Source organism: Chrysemys picta, chromosome 13, assembly GCF_011386835.1.
Source record: "Chrysemys picta bellii isolate R12L10 chromosome 13, ASM1138683v2, whole genome shotgun sequence".
Classification (NCBI taxonomy): Eukaryota; Metazoa; Chordata; order Testudines; family Emydidae; genus Chrysemys; species Chrysemys picta.
Genome location: NC_088803.1, coordinates 54,349,604 through 54,373,297, shown reverse-complemented (window position 1 = coordinate 54,373,297; position 23,694 = coordinate 54,349,604). Strand labels below are relative to the sequence as shown.

The 23,694-nt window shown below is 46.5% G+C and overlaps 1 protein-coding gene across 2 annotated transcripts in view; it reads left to right on the top strand.

Annotated features, from left to right (window-relative positions):
• The window catches only part of CTNNBL1 (catenin beta like 1), a 93,900-nt gene that overhangs the window by 32,192 nt on the left and 38,014 nt on the right, over positions 1 to 23,694 (top strand). For both annotated transcript variants that reach the window (XM_065566362.1, XM_065566363.1), the window contains exons 7-11: positions 2,169 to 2,260; positions 5,923 to 5,995; positions 6,225 to 6,283; positions 7,362 to 7,510; positions 21,615 to 21,796. In XM_065566362.1, coding sequence (XP_065422434.1) covers positions 2,169 to 2,260; positions 5,923 to 5,995; positions 6,225 to 6,283; positions 7,362 to 7,510; positions 21,615 to 21,796 — 555 coding nt within the window. The remainder of the gene's footprint in view (positions 1 to 2,168; positions 2,261 to 5,922; positions 5,996 to 6,224; positions 6,284 to 7,361; positions 7,511 to 21,614; positions 21,797 to 23,694) is intronic.

The window sequence follows — 23,694 nt, the reverse complement described above, 5'->3', positions numbered from 1 at the left end:
CCTATAACACAGTGGCTCTCAACCATTCCAGACGACTGTCCCCCTTTCAGGAGGCTGATTTGTCTTGCCTATCCCCAAGCTTCACCTCACTGAAAACCTACTTGCTTACAAAATCAGACCTAAAAATACAGAAGTGTCACAGCCACTATTACTGAAAAATTACTTTCTCATTTTTACCATATCATTCTAAAATAAATCCATTGGAATGTAAATATTATACTTACGTTTCAGTGTATCAGTATAGAGCAGTGGTTTTCAAACTTTTTTCTGGCGACCCAGTTGAAGAAAATGGATGTCTGTGACCAAATGGAACTGAGGATGAGGAGTTTGGGGTGTGGGAGGGGCTCAGGGCTGGGGCAGAGGATTGGAGTGTGGGGGTGAGGGCTGCGTGGTGGGGCTGGGAATGAGGGGCTCAGGGTGTGGGAGGGGGATCTGGGCTGGAGCAGAGGGTTGGGCTGTGGGAGGGGGTCAGGGCTCTAGGCTGGGGGTGCAGGCTCTGGGGGTGGGGCTGGGAATGAAGGGTTTGGGGGGCTCAGGACTGGGGCAGGGGATTGGGGCGTGGGCTTACCTAGGGCGGCTCCCGGTCAGCGGCACAGCAGTGATGCTAAGGCAGGCTTCCTGCCTGTCCTCGGACCATGCTGTGCCCCAGAAGTGGCCAGCAAAGGTCCAGCTTCTAGGCGGAGGTGCACAAGTGGCACCGCGTGGCTCTTGCCCCTGGGCACTGCCCCCCCATAGCTGGTGCTCAAGGCGAGGACAGCGCGCAGAGCCCCATGGTCCCCCCGCTTAGGAGCCGGACCTGCTGCTGGCCGCTTCCGGGGCGCAGTGCGGCATCAGAACAGGTAGGGACTAGCCTGCCTTAGCCGGGCAGCACCGCTGACGGGACTTTTAATGGCCTGGTCGGCGACGCTGACCAGAGCCGCCGCGACCTAGTGCCTGACATTCCACAACCCAGTACTGGGTTGCCACCTGCAGTTTGAAAACCACTGATATATAGAGCAGTATAAACAAGTCATTATCTGTATGAAACTTTAGTTTGTACTGACTTGGCTAGTGCTTTTTATGTATAGAGCTCTGCATATCTGCAGATAGCCGCTGACCATGTTTGTGTTTCGCGGATCGGATGCGGATACAAATTTTGTATCTGTGCACGTCTCTATTCCTGTAGCCTGTTGCAAAACTAGGCAAATATGTAGATGAGTTGATGTACCCACGGAAGACCTCTGAGTACCCCCAGGGTACACGTCCCCTGGTTGAGAACCACTGCTGTAACAACATTACTTTGGGGGCCCTCAAACTTTTGTGCAATGTGGCGACTGTTTTGCAGAATGCTTCCATTCTGTCATCAACTTCCTCTCTCACAGTCGCGTAGTATCCTTTTGGCAACCACAGCAATGGCTTCATAACAAATCATATTAGGAAAATAGATATTTTGGTTTGTCTCTTCATGCAAATGAAAACAGTGAGTGTTAGTACCTTGTGACCATCCACGTATGTCTCTGGGGGCCACAATTTGTTAACAACTGAGGTACTGTATTTGCTTATTTTAAATGTTCGTTATTGTTTCTCTGTAAAGCACAGTGCTTAAAGCAAATGAGAGGCTGTTCTCTGAAAAATTCTGTTTCTTTAGAGTAATCCATTAGGTGGGCTCCATTTCATCTTTTTACGCACATGCTTCTGTGGCCAGTTCAAATTTGACCTGCAGAACATTCAAAGCTGTGCTGTCAGGGACTTTGGGTACTCAATTAAAGATGTCATTTCTCTGGCTCTGCATCCTTCCTGAGACCTGGAGGAATGTGAGGCTGGAAGTAGGAATCTTTGTTTTGTTCACATCACTGCGTGGGAACTAATCTTTGTAATTCAGCCTTTCCCAGCAGGAGTTGCCACATGGGATGGTGCAGGAACTCTGGCTAGGGATGAGGGAAAGGTAGTTCACAGCTTCTTCAGACTCCCCCTGCAGGAGCTGGTAACACACGGTCTGAAGATGGATCACTGTGGAAATAAGAAAATTGAGACAGTGCCCTATACCTAGTATAGCTTAACTAAGACCTCTAACTTTGAAACAAGAACTGCAGCCCTTGGGAGGACTGAGCAGTGTGGAGCTGGGAGAGGACTGGAGCATAAATGGAAACGAAATGGGCTCAGGCTATGATCTGTATCTCTCTTGTCAGCGATTGTTGAGAACATGGCAGAGTTCCGGCCAGAGATGTGTACGGAAGCTGCGCAGCAGGGCCTCATGCAATGGTTGCTCAAGAGACTGAAGGTGAGTTTATTCCCCTTTCATCTTTCAATAATAAGCAACAAGCCAGTGACCTGGAAACTGCTGCGCTTGAGGTGATGTCCGGCATAAGTACCAAAGGCCCAGGGCTAGTATTGACTCTTTCATTTAATGCAGATTTCACAGTCCCTTAAATTTCTCCTTCCCTTCCACTCCCAACCCCTGTGAGTGCAATAGATTTCAAGCCTTCCCTCTTCCAGACTGGAAAATGTGCCTCTTGAATTTTTTTGTGGAGCACCAAAAATCAGAAGAACATGCTTTTGTATGCTAGCACCTGTGCATGGGGCTTCGGGAGTCTGTGGGGAAGTGTTCCAATTTGAGTCTCAGGCTGGTAGAGTTTCTGTAATAATTTGTGTTTTCTGAGACTTTGCTTTTCTGTTTGTTTCTCATGTGATCTGTTTGGTAAATATGGCCCTGATCCTGCAATGAGAACCCATGTAGATCAACCCTTCTGCCTGCAAGAAGCCCCATTGATACCAACAGGGCTCTGCGTGGGTGTAGTAGTCCACCCTGGTGTCTGCAATTGCAGGATCGGGGCCTATGTTAGTAATTTTCACTTGTTAAGGCTCCACACTCCCTTGTGTGTAACTATTAGGATGTGGTGGGGAATGTTCTCTGAATCAGAAGGATCTGTGTTTTGTTTTGATTACACTGTTGCCAAGAAATAAGCCCAGACCATTGGTACCACATGTTAATGTTCTCCACTGCTGTTATGCGCTAGCAAGCACTTGTCTTCTGAGTCACATGTGTTCCTCCTGGTAATGCTGGTGGACAAGTAAAGAAAAGACAGCCTTGTTGACTGCTTCTGCAGAAAAACCAGTAGCTGGTAGGAAGGGGAAATAAATACGTCAGAGGAAGAGCCAAGTACTTAATCCTTTGCATGCCAAGGAGTGTTTGCCCAAGACCCACCTTGGGCTGGGGTAAGGTTAAGAAGGGTTCAGCATTTGGATGCCCACAAGGAAAATGCTGAGATGTTGTTAACCTCGAAGAGTCTGTTGAAAACAATGGAGAGTGCATGAAAACATCCCGTATGAAATAGCAGGTGAGTCTCCCTTAAAAAGGGAGGGTGGGGGTGCTGCTGCAGCCAGTGAGTTAACAGCCCTATTCATATGCTGAGGGCATGCTAGTGGTCAAGTCCTTGCCTTTGTGTTGTTCAAAGTTCACACCTCTAGCAGTGGAGAACCTCCTCCTCTCTCCCCCCTACCCCAGAACACCTTAGTAGTCAAAAGGCAACTGAACCACAAAATATATTCCACCAATTGCATAAGCCTGCAAATGTTCCTCTGTGTCCCTTTCGTCGTTGTTAGCAGAAGTAACCTATAATTTCTGACTGCAGGTGGTAACATAATTATGTTTCTTTTGGCTAAAAACAAAAAAAGTAAAGCTAATTGTATTCCAGGCAGGTATGTACTAAATGCAGACCTACTTTCTGCTATGTAATTACTCTGACAGCTGAAAGACTTAGAAACTTAGGAAAGCAAAATAATCACCACTTGGATTCCCCTGGTTAGTGCAGCCGAACGTGAACGCTGACAGGCTGGCAAGCCTGGTGCTGAAGGCAGGCATTGTCTTCATTCTGACATGTTTTAATTTCTGTGGGGTGTAAGTGCAGTGTGGTCAGGCAGTGTTTGCTCTTGTTTACAGCTGTCATTGTGGGAAGGTGCACACTAATGAAATTTCATTCAGTGACCCTTGCTTTTGGCAATACTTGGCTGATTTGAACGTTTCTGCCACCGCAGACACACGCCTGCCCCCTCCCATTGCTTCAGTATTGGATGGGAAATACCTTCCTTGCTTTGTGTGGGCTTTTGGTTCCCTTTTCATTTATTCTTTGGTCAGTGAGTGAGCCCTCAATCTGTTAAGTTGCATTGCAGTCCTCCAGAGCGTGCTGCTGATTTATTCCCCGAACGCATTCAGGCTTCTTTTGAGCCAACCGCGTTATCCCTTTGCATGCAAACAGATGTGCTGGTCCAGGACCACATCGTGGACTGGGATAAGCATAAGAAGTCTCCGTCCAGTCAGCACCTGCAAGCAGAATCTTGTTTTTCTCAAGAAGTGGCGTTGCTGAGTTAGTAGATAGTGCCGGTTCCAGGAGAAGAGAATTAAGCCAGTGCCTCAACATGTGGTAAGGGCTCTGTGCTGCTGGAGGTCCCATCCTCAGGAGGAGACGTAGGACAAAGGCTCTGGCCAAAGGTCTCTAAAGAGATCTGGCTCTTTCACAAGATTAAAGAGATGTGAACTCTGGTTTCCTGACTGTATTCTAATTGCATTCTGTCCATCAAAACGCCTTCAAGGGGAGAAATTATATTTTACTTCCTCATAAAAATTGTGTTGTGTTGCTAGTGTGTAGTGTGTGTATCAGTCAGGAGTGTGGGTCAGAGACAGACTTATTTCCTAGTGCCTGTCTCAACAGGGAGTTGGAATGCCCCGATTTCATTGGTTACTCTTACAGATGGCCCAGAATGGCTGCCATGCTCCATCTCCAGCGCTGGCAGACGATTGGTATGAAGAGCTGCAGTCTGTAGAGCGCTTTGGGATCTTTCTGGGGAAAAGGCTCAGTGTAAACAGTACATTGGGGCCCCGTGATGCGTCCTACTTTTCATTATTGTCACTGGATATTAGTCTATTTTGTTCTCTCTAATATGGCAACAGACTGAGATGATTGGCCCAGATGACACCTTGCGTAGCGACTGCTCCCTTAGTGAAGCTGCAGGTAGCCGTGTGTGGCAGGCAGAGAGTGGCTGGTGACAAACACTATTTTAAACCTAACCCTTTTCGTGTTACTACTTTTTTCTCTGTGTACAAGGGAAGATTAATGGCCAGGCAGTGGGAGTAAAAGCCCTAAAGGAGGCTGCCTGTTTTGTAAACGCCTTTAGTGCTTCTGAACTGTTACTGTCCATCTGTAACTGTTCCCTCCAATGAAACTGCTTGGTAGGTAAAACTGGGGGGTTGAGCACGATTTGTGATCCCAGTCCAAGGGTCTTGCCTTTCTTCCGAGAAAAGAGTTCGAGGCTGTTCGCTTTCATCATGTCCGAGTGACTGGAGTGTTCGGGCAAGGTGTGGGATTGAGACCCAGAGCCCCGATACAGTCTGGGCCGTGGCAATGCAAGAGTCTTGCACGCTGCCCTGCGTCATGCATTGTCAGGGTGGGTGAGGTCCGTGTTTGCCACTGGGTAGCTTCACTGTGATTCACTTGACCCTAATTCAGTTCCTGGTGAGGTGGGTATAGGTTGTTCACACTGGGGTGAGGATATGTGCGTACAGACCTATGTATAATCTTTATTTCTGTAAGTGCGTATGGAAAATCTGTCAACACATTTCTTCCTATAAGTGCCCAGTGGCAGGCCATGTTCAGCATCCCAGTTTGTAGACTTTCCAAGCCCACTGCCAGGCGTACTTGGTTACACAAGCTTTTACCTCTGAGGATATCGGCAGGGATCAGAGTTGATTTGATTGTTGTTTTTAAATCAGTGAGAAGAATTAATTTTTTTCTTGGCACGGAGTCAGATTGTAAGATTATTGCTGTTTGTGTTTTGTTTTAATCGTTGCTCATGTGTTGAGTGATCTGCTTAGCACGTTCTCTACATCAAAATAAACACCCAGAGCAGTGCCCCTGAGGGGTTTCTCATCCTTGTTTTTTCCAACAGGCAAAGATGCCTTTTGATGCCAACAAGCTGTACTGCAGTGAGGTGCTGGCCATTCTGCTCCAGAATAATGATGGTGAGATGCAGCCCTGGTATTGATATTCTGTTAGGATAGGATCCAGGCTTGTTTCAGATCATGACAGCACTCTCCTGCCTCTGGCTTCCCCTTGCTTTCTCTCTCTCTCTCTCTGCAGCTTTTGTACTCTGTCAAGCCGTATTGATTTTGTTTGCTGATGTATCAGTGTTAGACGGCTGTAAAATCTGACAGTTAGCTTCATTTTTTCCTCTCTTTTTTTCCCCTCTAGACAACAGGGAATTGCTTGGGGAGCTGGATGGGATCGATGTGCTGCTTCAGCAGTTATCTGTGAGTAATTCGTTTGCTTCTGGTCTGCCATTGAGAGACTCACTGATTGGGGTTGAAAATAGTGGTGAGCAAAAATAGTAGCAGGAGTGGAACAGATGCTAGGTATTGTTCTGTCTTGGCAGATTGTATACAATGTTGCATTATAATGCTCATTCTTCAGCACTTTCTTAGTACGTTAGAAACTTCCCCTGGGAGCTCACCCTCCAAGCCCGATGGGGGTTGTCCCCATTTTAGAGATGTGAGTACTGAGGCACGAGAGAAGTTAATGGTTTACCTAAAGCTACATCAAGACTTAGAGGTAAAGCGAGGATTAGAATTCAGGTGCTCCTGGGATCCTCTGCTCAGTGCACTAGACCACATTGCCTATTTGCCCTTTAAGGGGGTTTACTCAGGTTTGTATCCTTAACTACTACTTGTTCGCTGAAGTGAGAGTGACGTGCGTGGGTAAGGTCTAGGCTCAGGCTTATATTTGCTTCACTCAACAACTACTTCTGGTGTTCACTATCAAGGACTGTTCAGCTGTATCATAGTCATTGAGACTTGCATACAGAGAAGGGTTGAGGAAGAAACTAAGGAAAAAACCAGGAGTAAAGACTAGTGACAACAGGGGAGGCCTTGTCTTTGGGGTGCAGCAGAAAAAAATCATAGGAAAAACTAACAATTATGTGGAATTGTTGGGCAGAGATTGGTTGGGAGGAAGTCAGGAATGGCATAAGTGACTATTGAGGGATGCTAGTGGGGTCGTGGTAGGTTGGCCAGGTAGGAGGGTCCCGCAGGCCGGATGTGGCCCACAGGCCGTAGTTTTCCCACCTCTGCTCTAATCCCATTTGCTAGCAGCCATTTGGGACATGGCAATAACAGTCCGTCACGCCAAATGGAATGAGAAAGGCGCAGAGATATGGGGGGTAATGCACCGAGAGGGTGGTTGCTACCATCACAGTTGCAGGCTTGTGCAAAATGGTAATTTACAAGTTAAACTCTGAAGTTTTGCCCTGCAAAATGTTAATTTGTGTTTGATGTCAGTGTTCATGTGCAACCAAGTAAGGGCTTACATTTTTTTGTCCCCTTTGGCATGCAGGTGTTTAAACGACACAATCCAAGCACGGCCGAGGAGCAGGAAATGATGGAGAACCTGTTTGACTCTCTCTGTTCCTGTCTAATGCTGAGCTCCAACCGAGATCGCTTCCTGAAAGGGGAGGGGCTACAGCTGATGAACCTCATGCTCAGGTACATATATCTGACTTCTCGATCTCATTCACACTTAACCACAACAACACATGCAGCTTGTGTCCAGACACCTCTGTCCTCATGCTCTGCCTCTTCTCTTCTCCCTCTGTTTTACTTGGGTCTTCTCAGATCCATAACTCCTTTTCCTAAAAAAGCTAAAAAACAAAAAACACACACTCTACTACTACTCACCAGCAACCTCTCTGCCACAAGAGGAGTTGGAAAAATGTCCAGCAGCGTCAACAAGTACTGTCACTAGTGAAACAAATTGGGTGGTGTCTCCCTGCCAGCTGGTTGCTAAATGCACCTGTAATCAATCCAGGTACTAGTTTGGAGAACACATTCCTTTTTGGGTGATACCCCTTTGTCCCAATGCAATATTCCCCTTTGATATAGCCAGAGATTCTTAATGTGCTTGTGTCTCCATCCAGTCCACTCTCTCACATCTGAATATCTCACTGATCTAATCCTCCATCCAGCTCACATCCCTGATAGGTCTGTGGAACAATCCCAGTTCTGAATTTTATGCACAAGAAGTGATTTTTTGGTGAAATGTCCCCTAGTGAGGCATTACTGAGGTAAAGTAGCTTCTGGAAGATGCAAGTATAATTCTGTCCTGGAAAATCAGGTGAAAGAACACTATCAGTCAGTCCACTAACCCACTAAGAATTTGGACTCCTACAAAAACAGACGACAGGTTGTGGGGGCCTCTGAACAGCGTGCTTTTTTTTGTATCCAGATGTTATCCTCGCAACATTGATTGACCAGATTGGTGGGGTGCTTTAGTGAAAGCTGAGGTGAAACTGCTTTTGGGAAACGGATATAAATGTGCGTTTCCTATCCAGGCACGTTTTGTGTCACACCGTAACTCCCCAGTCCTCCTCCTCCCCTCTTTGCTGGTGAAGCGTATCTGCTCTGAGTTGACTTGGGCTCTGCCTAGGCCTCACAATTGCATGTTGAGTAGGCTGTCTGTCCAGTTCTCCCTGGTGCACTGAGCTGCCTGTGGAGGCTGCTAGCAAATGCCAGTGAGAAATGATGTGTATGGCTGGGTAATGCGCAGCAGTGGGGAACTGAATAAAGAACCAGAAACGGGGATTGTTCAGACAGGAGCACTGTGTTTTCGTAAGGCTAATTAAAGAAAAGCTCCAAAGGCAAGGACGAGGGGGAAGCCTCCCCCTGCCTCTAGGTTGTTTCTAATACTAAGTGGCTAAGCTCGTCGTGCGGAACTAAATCTCTGGAGCACTTGTGCCACGTGGGTGGGAATTACCATTTGGATTTTTAATGGCTTTTTTCCCTTTTTTGGAATGTGATGTTCACCAGCCTCTTCACCAGGATTCCAGCTGGAAACCTATGACAAGGGGGAAATTTTTCCCTTGACACTTTTCTTTTTTTAGTGGCCATAAAGGAGCAATGAAGGACAGAGCACAATTAAACCGCCAGCAACATCTGTGTTGTTGCTGCAGTCTCGGAAAGGAGTTGCAGTTTTGGAAATAGGGCTCCTCACCAGAGTGGTGACAGGGGAAGAGTAGGACTTATCAAAGCTTGAGCAGGGGTCTGGATCTTCACATGTTAGTCAATGATAAAGGGGACTGGATTGCTTGTGAGGCAGAGCCTTGAACTATTCAAATCCAGCACAGGTCCGCAACAGCCAGAAGACATTGTCCTCTGGCTTTTTAACCTGGCAACAGGAGTTGGTGTTCTGCCTGATTCCTTCTAGACGGATGTTCACATCCCCAAACCACCGTCACACGTGGCATCGATTTGTCTCCTTGTTGCACGTTTCAGAGGGAACAGTGACTGGCTGGGCCTGGAGAGCGAACGACTCACCGCTCGCTAAAAGTGGTTCCTGTAGGTCAAGGTTAAGGGCACTGAGTGGGAGCTTTTATTGCTGCCACCTGTGCTGTCTGTTCTGTTCCCTTTCTGTGGGCTGGGAGTCCGACCCTCTCACTAACAGTGAAATAATTACGTCTCTCTTAAAGGATATAAAAGAACTTGAACATACACAGTTCACTCTTTCTGTGCTGCAGGCATGTCCTTTGATTCCCATTTCTAATGCATGTTTCTTAACACCTTTTTGGTATGGTTTTTTTTTAGGGCTGTCAAGCAATTAAAAAAATTAATCCCGATTAATCGTGCAATTAAACAATAATAGAATACCATTTATTTAAATATTTTACAGTGTACATTGCTCACTTTATATTTATTTTTGATTACAAATATTTGCTCTGTAAAAAACCAAAGAAATAGTATTTTTCATTTCAGCTAATACAAGTACTGTAGTGCAATCTCTTTATCATGAAAGTTGAATGTACAAACATAGAATTATGTAAAGAAAAAAACTGCACTCAAAAGCAAATCAATGTAAAACTTTAGAGCCTACAAGTCCACTCAGTCCTGCTTCTTGTTCAGCCAATCACTCAGACAAACAAGTTTGTTTACATTTGCAGGAAATAATGTTGCCCTCTTCTTGTTTACAATGTCACCTGAAAGTGAGAACAGGCATTTGCATGGCACTTTTGTAGCTGGCGTTGCAAGGTATTTATGTGCCAGAGGCGCTAAAGATTCATATGTCCCTTCATGTTTCAACCACCATTCTGGAGGACACGCATCCGTGCTGACGACGGGTTCTGCTTGATAACGATCCAAAGCAGTGCGGACCGACGCATGTTCATTTTCATCATCTGAGTCAGATGCCATGAGCAGAAAGTTGATTTTCTTTTTTGGTGGTTTGGGTTCTGTAGTTTCCTCATCAGAGTGTTGCTCTTTTAAGACTTTTGAAAGCATGCTCCACACCTCGTCCCTCTCAGATTTTGGAAGGCACTTCCGATTCTTAAACCTTGGGTCGACTGCTGTAGCTATCTTTAGAAATCTGCAGTGACAGTGTTCTTAAAATGAACAATATGTGCTGGGTCATCATCCGAGACTGCTATAACATGAAATATATGGCAAAATGCAGGTAAAATAGAGCAGGAGACCTACAATTCTCCCTCAAGGAGTTCAGTCGCTAATTTAATTAATACATTATTTGTTTAATGAGCATCATCAGCAAACAAGCATGTCCTCTGGAATGGTGGCCGAAGCATGAAGGGGCCTACGAATGTTTAGCATATCTGACACGTAAATACCTTGCAATGTCGGCTACAAAAGTGCTATGTGAATGCCTGTTCTCACTTTCTGGTGACATTGTAAATACGAAGTGGGCAGCATTATCTCAATGCTCCCTTATAACATTGTTTGGCAGCCGCTGCTTTGTCCACTGTTTGCAGAAAGACCAGCTCTTTGGAGTTAGCTGGTGGGGGCTTGGAACCAGGGTGGGCCGGCAGCTCCCCTATCAGCTCCCCGCTCCCGTAAGTTCCCTGTGTGGCAGCTGCCCAGCAGGCTATCAGTTGTCCGGCAGTTCAGCTTTCCCTCCCCCCACTGCCATGTGCTGCTCCTGCCCTCTGCCTTGGAGCTGCTCCCGGGAGCCTCCTGCTTGCTGTTCAAGGGGGGGGAGAAGACGTGCTAATGTAAGGGTGTCCCCCTCCCCCCCGCTCCTTTACCCCATCCACAGAGCAGGAGGGAGTGAGGACACGACAGGGCTTAGGATGGAGGGAGCTTGCTGTCAGCAGCTGCTGTCTCAACTTGCTGATCTACTTAAAAAGGTAGAGTACTTGGAGTGGGGTCAGTGTACTTAAAGGGGCAATGCGCAATTCTCACACACAAGGTGTGTGTCTCTGTCTCTCTCTGCCATGCTGTCTCCCCTCCCTCCATTCGTGCTGCCTGGTAGAGTGTGAGGCTACATTAACAACAATGTGTTAACCCTTGCGGGCTCTGCCGAGTGCTAGTTCATCATTTCGCAGCAAGGCATTCCCTGGGAAATAGCCCACCCTCTGACTCCACCACCTCAGCCAAGCTTCACAATCAGTATTGCTGTGTACAGTATTCAGTTGTTTAAAACTTATACTATGTATATGTGTGTATAATAGTCTTTTGTCTGGCCAAAAAAATTCCCAGGAACCTAATCCCCCTATTTACATTAATTCTTATGGGGAAATTGGGTTCGCTTAACATTGTTTCACTTAAAGTAGCATTTTTCAGGAACATAACTACAACATTAAGCGAGGAGTTACTGTACACTATATCCACTGGATCCCCTTGGTCCACATGCTTGTTGACCCCCTCAAAAAATTCTAGTACATTGGTGAGGCAGGATTTCCCTTTACAAAAACTATGTTGACTATTCCCCAACAAATTATGTTCATCTTTATGCCTGACAATTTTGTTCTTTACTATAGTTTCAACCAGTTTTCCCGGTACTGAAGTCAGGCTTAGTGGCCTGTAATTGCCGGGTTCACCTCTGGAGCCCTTTTTAAAAATTGGCATCACATTAACTATCCTCCAGTCATTTGGCACAGAAGCTGATTTAAATGATAGGTTACAGACTGCAGTTAGTAGTCCTGCAATTTCACATTTGAGTTCCTTCAGAACTCTTGGGTGAATACCATCTGGTCCTGGTGACTTCTTATTGTTTAGTTTATCAATTTGTTCCAAAACCTCCTCCAATGACACCTCAATCTGAGAGAGTTCCTCAGATTTGTCACCTAAAAAGAATGGCTCATGTTTGGGAATCTCCCTCGCATCCTCAAGCGTGAAGACGGATGCAAAGAATTCATTGAGGTTCTCCGCAATGTTCTTATCGTCTGTGAGTGCTCCTTTAGCATCTCAATCGGCCAGTGGCCCCACTGGTTGTGTAGCAGGCTTCCTGCTTCTGATGTACTTAAAACTTTTTTTGCTATTACTTTTGGAGTCTTTGGCTAGCTGTTCTTCAAATTCTTTTCTGGCCTTCCTAATTATATTTGTACACTTCATTTGCCAGAGTTTATGCTCCTTTCTATTTTCCTCACTTTTTAAAGGATGCCTTTTTGCCTCTTGCTGCTGCTTTTACTTTGTTGTTTAGCCACGGTGGCTCGTTTTTGGTTCTCTTACTATAATTTTTAATTTGGGGTAAACATTTAAGTTGAGCCTCTATTATGGTGTCTTTAAAAAGTTTCCATACAGCTTGCAGGGATTTCACTTTTAGCGCTGTACCTTTTAATTTCTGTTTAACTAGGGTGACCAGATAGCAAGTGCGAAAAATCGGGACAGGGGGTGGGGAGTAATAGGTGCCTATATAAGAAAAAGACCCAAAAATCAGGACTGTCCCTATAAAATCGGGACACCTGGTCACCCTATGTTTAACTAACCTCCGCATTTTTGTGTAGTTCCCCTTTCTGAAATTAAATGCTACGGTGTTGGGCTGCTGTGGTGTTTTCCCCGCCACAGGGATGTTGAATTCAATTATATTATAGTCACTATTACCAAGGGGTCCAGCTATATGCACCTCTTGGACCTGATCCTGTGCTCCACTTAGGACTAAATCAAGAATTGCCTCTCCTCTGGTGGGTTCCAGGACCAGCTGCTCCAAGAAGCAGTCATTTAAGGTGTAAAGAAACTTTATCTCTGCATCCTGTCCTGAGGTGGCATGTACCCAGTCAATATGGAGATACGTAGTTGAAATCCCCCATTATTATTGAGTTTTTTATTGTAATACCCTCTCTAAGCTTCCTGAGCATTTCACAGTCATTATCACCATCCTGGTCAGGTGGTCGGTAATATATTCCTACTGCTATATTCTTCTTATTAGAGCATGGAATTACTATCCATAGAGATTCTATGGTACAGTTTGGTTCATTTAAGATTTTTACTTCATTTGATTTTACGCTTTCTTTCACATATAATGCCACTCCCACACCAGAATGACCTGGTCTGTCCTTCAGATAGATTTTGTACCTGGTATTACTGTGTCCCATTGATTATCCTCATTCCACCAAGTTTCTGTGATGCCTATTATATCAATATCCTTATTTAATATGGGGCACTCTAGTTCACCCATCTTATTATTTAGACTTCTAGCATTTGTATATAAGCCCTTTAAAAACTTGTCACTTTTTAGCTGTCTCCCATTACATGATGTAATTGAATGAGACTTCTTTTTCATTTGACTGTTTCTCATCAGATCCTACTTGTATTTTATCCTCTTCCCTCCTCTCCTCCTTACTAGGACACAGAGAATCTCCATCAGTAGATCCTCTCTTAAGGGATGTATCTGTCCGGCTCCTCCGCACCTGTCGGCTTTCCCCCAGCCCTTAGTTTAAAAACTGCTCTACAACCTTTTTAATTTTAGTGCCAGCAATCTGGTTCCATTTTCATTTAGGGTGGAGCCCATCCTTCCTGTACAGGCTTCCCCTTTCCCAAAAGTTTCCCCAGTTCCTAGTAAATCTAAACCCCTTCTCCCTACACCATTGTCTCATCCACGCATTGAGACCCTGCAGTTCTGCTTGTCTAACTGGCCCTGTGCATGGAATTGGAAGCATTTCAGAGAATGCTACCATGGAGGTCCTGGACTTCAATCTCCTACCTAGCAGTCTAAATTTGGCCTCCAGGACCTCTCTCCTATCCTCCCTATGTCATTGGTACCCACATGTACCACGACCACCGGTTCTTCCCAAGCACTACACGTAAGCCTATCTAGATGTCTTGAGAGATCCGCAACCTTTGCACCAGGCAGGCAAGTCATGTAGTTCTCCTGGTCATTGCAAACCCAGCTATCTATGTTTCTAATGATCAAACTGCCCATTACTAATACCTGTCTCTTCCTAATAATTGGAGTTCCCTCCCCCAGAGAGGTATCCTCAGTGCGAGAGGATACCATGACATCATCTGGAAGGAGGATCCCAACTATGGGATCATTTCCCTGTGCTCCGGTTGGATGTTCTCCTTCCCTGAGACTTTCATCCTCTTCAACATCACAGAGGCTGTCAGACCGGGGGTGGGATGTTCTACTGTGTCCCGGAAAGTCTCATCTATCTACCTCTCTGTCCCCCTTAGCTCCTCCGGCTCAGCCACCCTGGTCTCCAAAGCCGGTACACGGTCTCTGAGGGCCAGGAGCTCCTTGCACCGACTGCACACGTACGCCATCTGCCCATAGGGCAGGTAATCATACATGCTGCATTGGGTGCAATTAACTGGGTTGCCCCCACTTCTGACTGCATGCTCTTTATACTCCTGCAGCTGGTTCCTTTGTTGTTGTTTTGTTTTTTCAGGGGGGGGGTTAGCTTAAGTTTGAAGAAGTTTAAGAAAGAAATTAAGTGTATGTAGTCCCCCCCCCCCTTACACCCGCCCAAGGTCTACCAACTCCCAAGTTGTTCTAACAGATGTTTCGTTCACCTGGTGTGGGAGAGAGGAGAGCTAGGTAGGAATGTTCTGTGGCTTGACTCCTGGCTATTTCCGAAGAATGCTATATTCTTTGTCTAGTGCTTCCAAGCATGTTAGCAGGTCTGTATCGCTGGTGTAACTGCTCCATTAGTGAGATCATATATCCAGAGCTGCCAGACAGTGTGGTGTCCTTCAGCTGAATGGTTAGCTTAGCAGATAAAGTGACCCAAGAGATTCCCATGGACGACAAAGGAATGAAAACAGGTCTGGGTTACTTATGTTGAGATTTAAGACAATATATCCACCAGCAAAGGAAACTTGCACCTTGTGTGAACTTGTTTTCTTACTTCCCTTGGGGACTGCACACAGCCTTCATCTACTCTCCCATTAAATAGCAAACCATAGTCAGTGTTGAGTGTCTTCAGTTAATGTATTTTTAAGTGACACATTCCACAAAAACTGGGCAAATGTTCTTATTAAAGCAGAGCTGAAATTGATTTTCAGCCTTTATATACTGGGCCTCTGTATGATACATCTTTATTCTGCTTAACTAAATGGATGCGAAAATGTTCCACAGGGTTAATATAGTGAAAGTTAAAAATAAAAGGCATAGCGAATCAGAGCAGAGTGATCCAGGAAGGCTATTCCATATGGCAGGAACTGCAGAGAAAGTTCGTTTGCTGACAATGGCAAGAGAGAAGATGGGTAGCTGATGAGAGGAGGGAGCAAACAAGAAATAGTCAATGCACATGAGGCAACTGTTTCAATAATGAGGGCAGTTTTGAACTGAGCCCTGAATTAATGGAGAGCCAGCAGCGGTATTCAAAGAGAGCCTGCGGTGGGCATCGCCCTTTGTATGTGTGGGAAGATGGGTGGCAGCATTCTGCTCTTGAAGTCTGTGATCTGTGACTGGGGGTCATTGAAACGGGAGTTGCACCAGTGAGATCAGGAGGAGATAGAGGCTGGATGAGCACTTCAGCAGAGGGGCAGATGGCTGATATTGCAGAGGTGGGGATAAACAGATTTGCCTAAAGCAATTATGGAAGAAGCAGGAGAATAGAGGATTGAGGGTGACCGAAACTGTGAGCAGTGGAGACAGAAGAGAGGTCTGAGACCAGGTGAGACCTAGAGGAGATAAAATTGCTTGAGGATGCACCTTGTGCCCAGGCATGGAGCCTTGTTTATGCTATGCTGCCTCTCACGAATGAGATAATTTATCAGCAAGATGGTGGCCACCACAGGAGGTTTAGAAATGTCACATTCAATTAAAGTCTTTCTTCCAGCACAGTTCAGGTTTCTGCAGGCCAGGAAGCACTTTATGCAGTGTGGAATCTCAGGCGCTGCCTTGAGCAAAAAAGGTTCAGTTTACTTAAAAAGGCAACAAAGGGAGAAAACCAGAATTGTGTTGTCAGCTTCCTTGAAAACGTTGACACGAGGCTTATTACTTTTGCTGTAAAACCCTGCTAGGCCTTGGAAGAGAAGCGACCACCGTGCTCTCAAGGGACATATTGAGAGGGATCTCTGTTGTGTAGCAAGAATAAAGTGAATCTATCTTGGTTATTAACTGAAGGTGCAGGCATGCACACACAGACAAATGCAGCAAAGAGGGTGCACAGAGATTTCCATTGCTTGAACGACAGACATTTCTATTCTGAAGAAATTCACTGTGGCTTTGCTTAACCTGTGCAAAAGCCCCTTTGACTGTGCAGCACAAACAAGGGTATGTGAGCAGTACAAGGCACAAAATCAGACAAATGCGTCTGAGTGTGCACAGCTCCACGGAGCTTGTCTATAGTCCTTTCAAGGTGCATCTTTCATGATTCTTAACATTCTCATCTGTTTACTAGTCCTGGTGTTCCCAGTGATCCCTTCAAAGCTCAGAATTAGTCTCCTTGCTGAATCTTTTTTTATAGGGTTACCATATTTTGTGCCTCCAAATGGAGGACACTCCCCGGCCCCGCCCCCGGCCCCGCCCAACCCCGCCCCCTCCCCAAAGTCTCCGCCCCCTCCCCTGCTTCCCGCGAATATTTGATTCGCGGGAAGCCTGAAGCAGGTAAAAGGGGTGTGGGGGGAGGAGGCGCGGCCCAGGCTGGCCCCCCGGCGTTTCCAGCCTGGGTCGGCTCGGGCCCTGGGGTGCCGGCCCCGGCCGACCACCCCCGGCCCGCCCAGCACTGCCGGCCCCCGGCGGCCCGGCGCACCCCCCGGCTCCCGGCCCCGGCTCCCCACCGGCCCAGCTGACCGGCTCCCGGCCGGCCCGGCTCCCCGCCGGCCCGGCTGACCCGGCTCCCGGCCGGCCCGGCTCCCCGCCGGCCCGGCTGACCCGGCTCCCCGCCGACCCGGCTCCCCGCCGGCCCGGCCGACCCGGCTCCCCGCCGGCCCAGCCGACCCGGCTCCCCGCCGGCCCGGCTCCCCGGCTCCCCGCCGGCCCGGCTGACCTCCCGATTTTCCCGGACATGCCCGGCTTTTGGGGATTTCCCCCCGGACGGGGATTTGAGCCCCCAAAAGCCGGACATGTCCGGGAAAATCCGGACGTATGGTAACCCTATTTTTTATTAAGCATAGACATTTTATCCAGTGTTTGCCTCGCAGGGTCTGTCCATTAGTCCATCAAGCATGCTGTACTGCTTCTTAACCTCTGAGGATAGGACAAGAAGCAATGGGCTTAAATTGCAGCAAGGGAGGTTTAGGTTGGACGTTAGGAAAAACTTCTTAACTTATTAACAGGGTGGTTAAACACTGGAATAAATTGCCTAGGGAGGTTGTGGAATCTCCATCATTGGAGATTTTTAAGAGCAGGTTGGACTAACACCTGTCAGGGATGGTCTAGATAATACTTAGGGCTTGTCTATACTTACGCGCTGGTTCGGCGGCAGGCAATCGAACTTCTGGGTTCGATTTATCGCGTCTAGTCTGGACGCGATAAATCGAACTCAGAAGTGCTCCCCGTCGACTCCGGTAATCCTGCTCGCCGCGAGGAGTACGCGGAGTCGACGGGGGAGCCTGCCTGCCGGGTCTGGACCGCGGTAAGTTCGAACTAAGGTACGTCGACTTCACCTACGTTATTCACGTAGCTGAAGTTGCGTACCTTAGTTCGATTTGGGGGTTTAGTGTAGACCAAGCCTTAGTCCTGCCTTGAGTGCAGGGGACTGGACTAGATGATCTCTTGGTCCCTTCTAGTTCTATGATTCTCAAAGTGACTAATATACAACATACTCACTGGATCCCCCTTGTCCACATGCTGCTTGTCCCCCTCAAAATATGCTAGTAGATTGGTGATGCATGATTTCCCTTTACAAAAACCATGATTATTTATTTCTCTTGATGTATATGGGGAAAATACAAATTTGAAGCGTGAAAACCTTTTAGAAAGGAGAATGTGAAGCACATGCAGTGGCCCTGGTAGATGCATACAATTCCTTTGTCCATAAGCAGTGTGCACAGGAGGTTGATTGTTACTCTGACGGTAAGTGCTGCTATTAAAAATAACACTACAGCTCTGGTGGGGGGTGGGGGGAAGAGTTACAACGTGTACTCTGACCTCTGCGTAATGTAATGGGAGAGATGCACGATGGGGATGCGATGGACTGAATGACTTTAGAAAACCTTGCTTATAAGAGACAGGATGATATATAGAGACAGGGTTTATAATAATTGGCTTTACATTTATGCTAATGTGGGGTCTGGAAAATCTTGGCAACTATCCTTTTAAAGAAATAGACTTTACAAAGGATACGTCTCTTATGTCGAACAGCAGCAAAGGAATAAACCACAGGGTGCTATGTGCAATGGGGAGACTCTGCATTATAGTGCGTTACAGTCCTTCTTTTAAACGGAGCTCGCTCTCTATTTGCTGGGCTGCACGTCTGCTTGTGTTTGAATTAGTGCTCAGCTAAAAGATACTTCAATAAACCCAGATGAGACTAAGATAAACTACTTGCCCTCCAGTAGAATAAATATTTCAAATAAAATCAACCCTAGACAGTCCAGTCAAACAGCTATTGATCTCTAAAAGCCTGAACTTAAATCCAATGAATATTCCAGAGATAGCTCTGTGCAACCTGCCTAAATGCTGATCAATAGGCAATTACTTCCCTCTGAAAATATTTCTTAGGCTATTCAGCCAAAAAAAGGACTTTATTTTTTAGCTTTTTGTTACTTTGACCCAGAGTGCGAGGGAGAGTTTGAAGTGGGAAGGGTGTGCAGGTAACGGATAGGGCAAGGAAAAGGTTGAACCCCCAGATCTCAATTTGTATATATATTTTTTTAATGTAATGCATAACTCGCATGAGCAAGGCCAAGGACTTAGCAGAATATAAAAAAAGGACATTTAATGTATATTGAAAACATCCACAGTTACACAAGGCAGGGTAACTCTTTTTCGATGGGCTATATACTTTCGTGAGGTGCATAGAATTTAAAATACTACTTCTGAGGTACCTGCCTACAATGTGAATTGCAAACATTACAATTACAAATTCCTATTAAAACCAAATGTCTGAAAATCCCTCTGCTTCCCTCCAAGACATGATTTCAGGGGACTGAGTTTTCTCTGCTACATTTGACATCATCCCCAACAGGAAAAAATGCAGTGTGTTCATTGCTATTGATGTTGTTAACGGTTGTCAGAGAAAGGCCAAACTGGGAACTTGGCATATGTGGTAAAGACTCTTAATTCAGCGTTAGCCAAAAAAGTTGCTTTATGGAATGGTAACCATTATTGATTCCACTACCTTTGTTGTGTGGGAAACGTCTTTAAGTTTATTCTTTAATTATTTAAATGCTGACTTGGTCTGTGTGTGGTACCCCAAGAAACAGACGTTTCTCCCAAGCTATGCTCCCTGCTCTGAACTGTTTACAGGATGATTAGCATGAACAGAACATACTAGATGCAGGCACTGAAACATGCCTTTAGTAATCTGTACCTTATTCCCTGATAACCAGAAACTTCTACGCTTAAACTCTGTACCGTTCACTTTTTTTTTTAAACATCATCTTAATAAAATTTTTAAATCTCATCATAGCGAGAGCCAGATTCCCAGCTCAGGTGAGTGCGACGCTTGTTAAGAGTTTTCAAGCCTCCTTCACTGCTAGGAGAGAGGTCTGTTTATAACCTTGTGGGGACATTTTAAGGTGCCTAGCGTAACACTTTGAGGACTGGACTCTTATTAAATATTACTCTGCATAGAAAATATATTTTAACAGTGCTGTTATTTTTTGGGGTCAATTTGTGCAAGGCAGTTTATTTTTCAATCCCCTATAAGTGAAGTTGTGGTACAGCTGTCTCTCCCGGTATTCCTATGGTCCTCATCTCTAGCGTATCTGAGAGCCTCCCTATAGTTAATCAGTTTCTTTCTCTCTTTCTTCCCTGCCACCACGAAGCAGGTCGACAGTCTTTTCAGATGAATGGGCAGGCCCGCCGACAGCAATTCTGGGCCCCATGGCAGAACAGTCAATGGGCCCCATGCATGCACAAGCTGTGCCCGCGGTCCGCCTGATATTTGGGCAGTGCTGCACCTGCGCTGGCTGTGCCCAGCAAGCTTCTGGCTGCGCGGCTGGGCGCGCTCTTCTGGCACGGCCAGGGCTTCTCCATGCCCGCCCGGTAGGGTTGCCAACTGTCTAATCGTGCAAACCCAAAGACACTTGCCCTGCCCACTGCACCGCCCTTTCCCCGAGCTCCCACCCCTGCTCACTCCATTCCCCCTCCCTCTGTTGCTTGCTCTCCCTCACCCTCACTCACTTTCACCAGGCTGGGGCAGGGGGTCGGGGTGTGGGAGGGGGTGTGAGGTGCAGGCTCTGGGAAGGAGTTTGGGTGGGGAGGGGGGGGGAGGGGTGCAGGCTCCGGGAGGGAGTTTGGATGCGGGAGAGGGTGTGGGGTGCGAGCTCTGGGAGGGAGTTTAGGTGTGGGTTCTGGGATGGGGCAGGGGGTGTTGGGGTGCAGGAGGGAGTCCGGGGGTCGGCGCTTACCTCGGGCAGCTCCCGAAAGAGACTGGCACATCCCTCTGGCAGCGGTTCTTAGGTGGCGAGCCCAGGGGGTCTCCACGCTCTCCCGCAGCTCCCAGTGACTGACGTTCCTGGCCAATGGGAGCTGCGGAGTCGGTGCTCGGGGCAGGGGCAGTGCATGAAGAAACCTCCTCCCCAGGGGCCACAGGGCTGTCCTGCCGGTTCTGGGAGCGCTGCGGAGCGAGGGCGGGCAGGAAGCCTGCCTTAGTGCTGCTATGCTGCCGGCAGCGGCCGGGGGCCCCTGGGCCCTTTTAAATCGCCAGGGCCCCTGGGCAACTGCCCCCTTTGCTCCCTCCATCGGCCACCTGCGAATGGGGCTGTGAAAACAAGCATACTGTTGTGGGAAAGCCTGCACAAAGAGGTGCCTTTTCCATTTGCCTCTGACTGTGGCAGGTTTAGTGGTGGTTTTGTTAACATCACCAGGAACCCTTCCTTGCTTTCATGATATGGACTCTTGTCCAGAAGGAACCCAACGGAGGTTACTCTACTCATGTCCTCTCAGCTGACCTCACACTAAATTTGAATCCTGGTCCTTATGGTGTAACAGTACTTGGTGCAGCACACAGAACACCGTGCTCTGTGTGTGGCCTCTTGCAAGACAGTCTGGAAGTAGACCGCTCTTGTTGTAGCGGAAGAGCATGAAGGCTGTTTTGCCCTCGTTGATTTGAAAGGGAGAGATCCAGGGAGCTAACACTTCTGCTTATCACAAAACAAGACACTTAGAGGAATTTGTGTATAGACTCTTCTCATTTGTTTTTGCCATGTTAATTTTGCCTTTTCACACAGCCTCTTCAAACTTCTATAAATGAATCTTTACTCCATAGCTCTATGCATCACTCCCATCCTGAACACGGGTATTTTCTTTTCACAGAGAAAAAAAGATCTCTCGCAGCAGTGCTCTGAAGGTACTGGACCATGCCATGATTGGACCCGAGGGCACAGACAACTGTCACAAGTTTGTTGACATCCTGGGTCTGAGGACTATCTTCCCACTCTTCATGAAGTCTCCAAAGAAGATGAAAAAAATTGGAACAACTGAAAAGGAACATGAAGGTAGGACTCAGCCAGAGTCTGTCCTGTTACAGGGCAAGGTGGAAGGGGAAAGTCAATTTCTGAAAAGCCCACTCGGGTTTATGAATAAAACACCAGCCCTTTCATTACTCCCCAGCAGCGTAAAATGCACGACAGCCTGTGCAGTCACCTTGGTGCAGTGTTAGCTGTTCACACAGCTGCCTTGCTTATTTCAGTGCCCGCAGCTCATAGCGGTTCCGTTTCCTGTGTGGCTGTTAATAAGTTATTGTATATGTGTACATGTGTCTGCTGTTTGAAGATCTGTCTCTTTGATGCAAAACTCTTTTGAAAAGAGTAATGAGGCAACTACAAATGTCACCTCAAAAGCAGTGTTTTCAGGGCTCTGAGCATTGAAGTGTGACTCAATGAACATCAGGCATTGCAGAAATAAACTAGTAACAGCTAAAGTTCCTCTCTTTGTTTCCTTTTTCCTCTGGGAGACCTTGCTTTACAGAATGCTTCAATGGAGTACGCCGGGACCCTGTAACCTGAGCTGGGTCTGGTCTAATCTCCTCCTGCTGCTGTCAGTTGTCATTTTTTTCTGTATACAGTATATATAGTTGAAATGCATCTTGGGGGAGAACTGTAAATACTGACAGTGATGGTTGGGCTTTGTACCCGAGATTTCCTAGCTGAACTTTCCAGGGGGGCAATTCAAACGGTTGGCAAAAACAGTGAGGAGTAGGAGTGGATCTTAAATACGTAACTCTTATTTCGAGTGATCCATCCCGTTGTCCAGTCCCAGCCTCTGGCAGTTGACGATTTAGGCACCTTGGCTAATAGCCATTGATGGACCTGTCCTCCATGAACTTACCTAATTCTTTTTTGAACCTGGTTATAATTTTGGCCTTCACAACATCCTGTGCCAATGAGTTCCACAGGTTGACTGTGCATTATATGAAGAAGTAGTTGCTTTTGTTTCTTTTAAACCCGCTGCTGATTAATTTAGTTGTGTGACCCCTAGTTCTTGTATTACACAAAGGGGTAAATAAGCCTTCCCTATTTCTTTCTCCATATCATTTATGATTTTATAGGCCTCTAGCATATCTCCCCTTAGTCGTCTCCTTTTAATCTCTCCTCATACGCAAGCTGTTCCGTACCCCTAATCATTTTTATTGCCCTTCTCTGTACGTGTTCCATTTCTAATATATCTTTTTTGAGATGGAGCAACTAAAACTGCATGCCATATTCAAGGTGTGGGCGTGCCATGGATTTATCTAGTGGCATTATGATATTTTCTGTATTATCTATCCTTTTCTTAATGCTTCCTAACATTGTTGTCTTTTTTGTCTGGTGCAAACTGAGCGGATGTTTTCAGAGAGCTATCTGTGCTGACTCCAAGAACTGTTTCTTGAGGAGTAACAGTTAATTTAGACCCCATTATTTTGTATGTGTAGTTGAGATTGTTTTCCAATGTGTATTACTTTGGTTTTATCAATATTGAATGTCATCTGCCATTTCGTTGCTCAGTCACCCAGTTTAGTGAGATCCCTTTGTAGCTCTTTGCAATCTGCTGTGGGCTTAACTATTCTGAGTTATTCTGTGTTATCTGCAAATTTTGTTACCTCGCTGTTTACCCCTTTTCCAGATCACTTAGGAATATGTTGAACAGCCCTGATCCCAGTACAGATCTTTGGAAGACCCTGCTCTTTTCCTCTCTCCACATGAACACTGACCATTTATTCCTACCCTTTGTTCCTGTTTTTAACCAGCTACTGGTCCATGAGAGGACCTTCCCTCTTATCCCATGACTGCTTACTTTGCTTAAGAGCCTTTGGTGAGGGACCTTGTCAAAGGCTTTCTGAATGTCCAAGTGCACTATATCCACTGGGTCACCCTTGTCCATGTGTTTGTTGACCCCCTCAAAGAATTTTAATAGA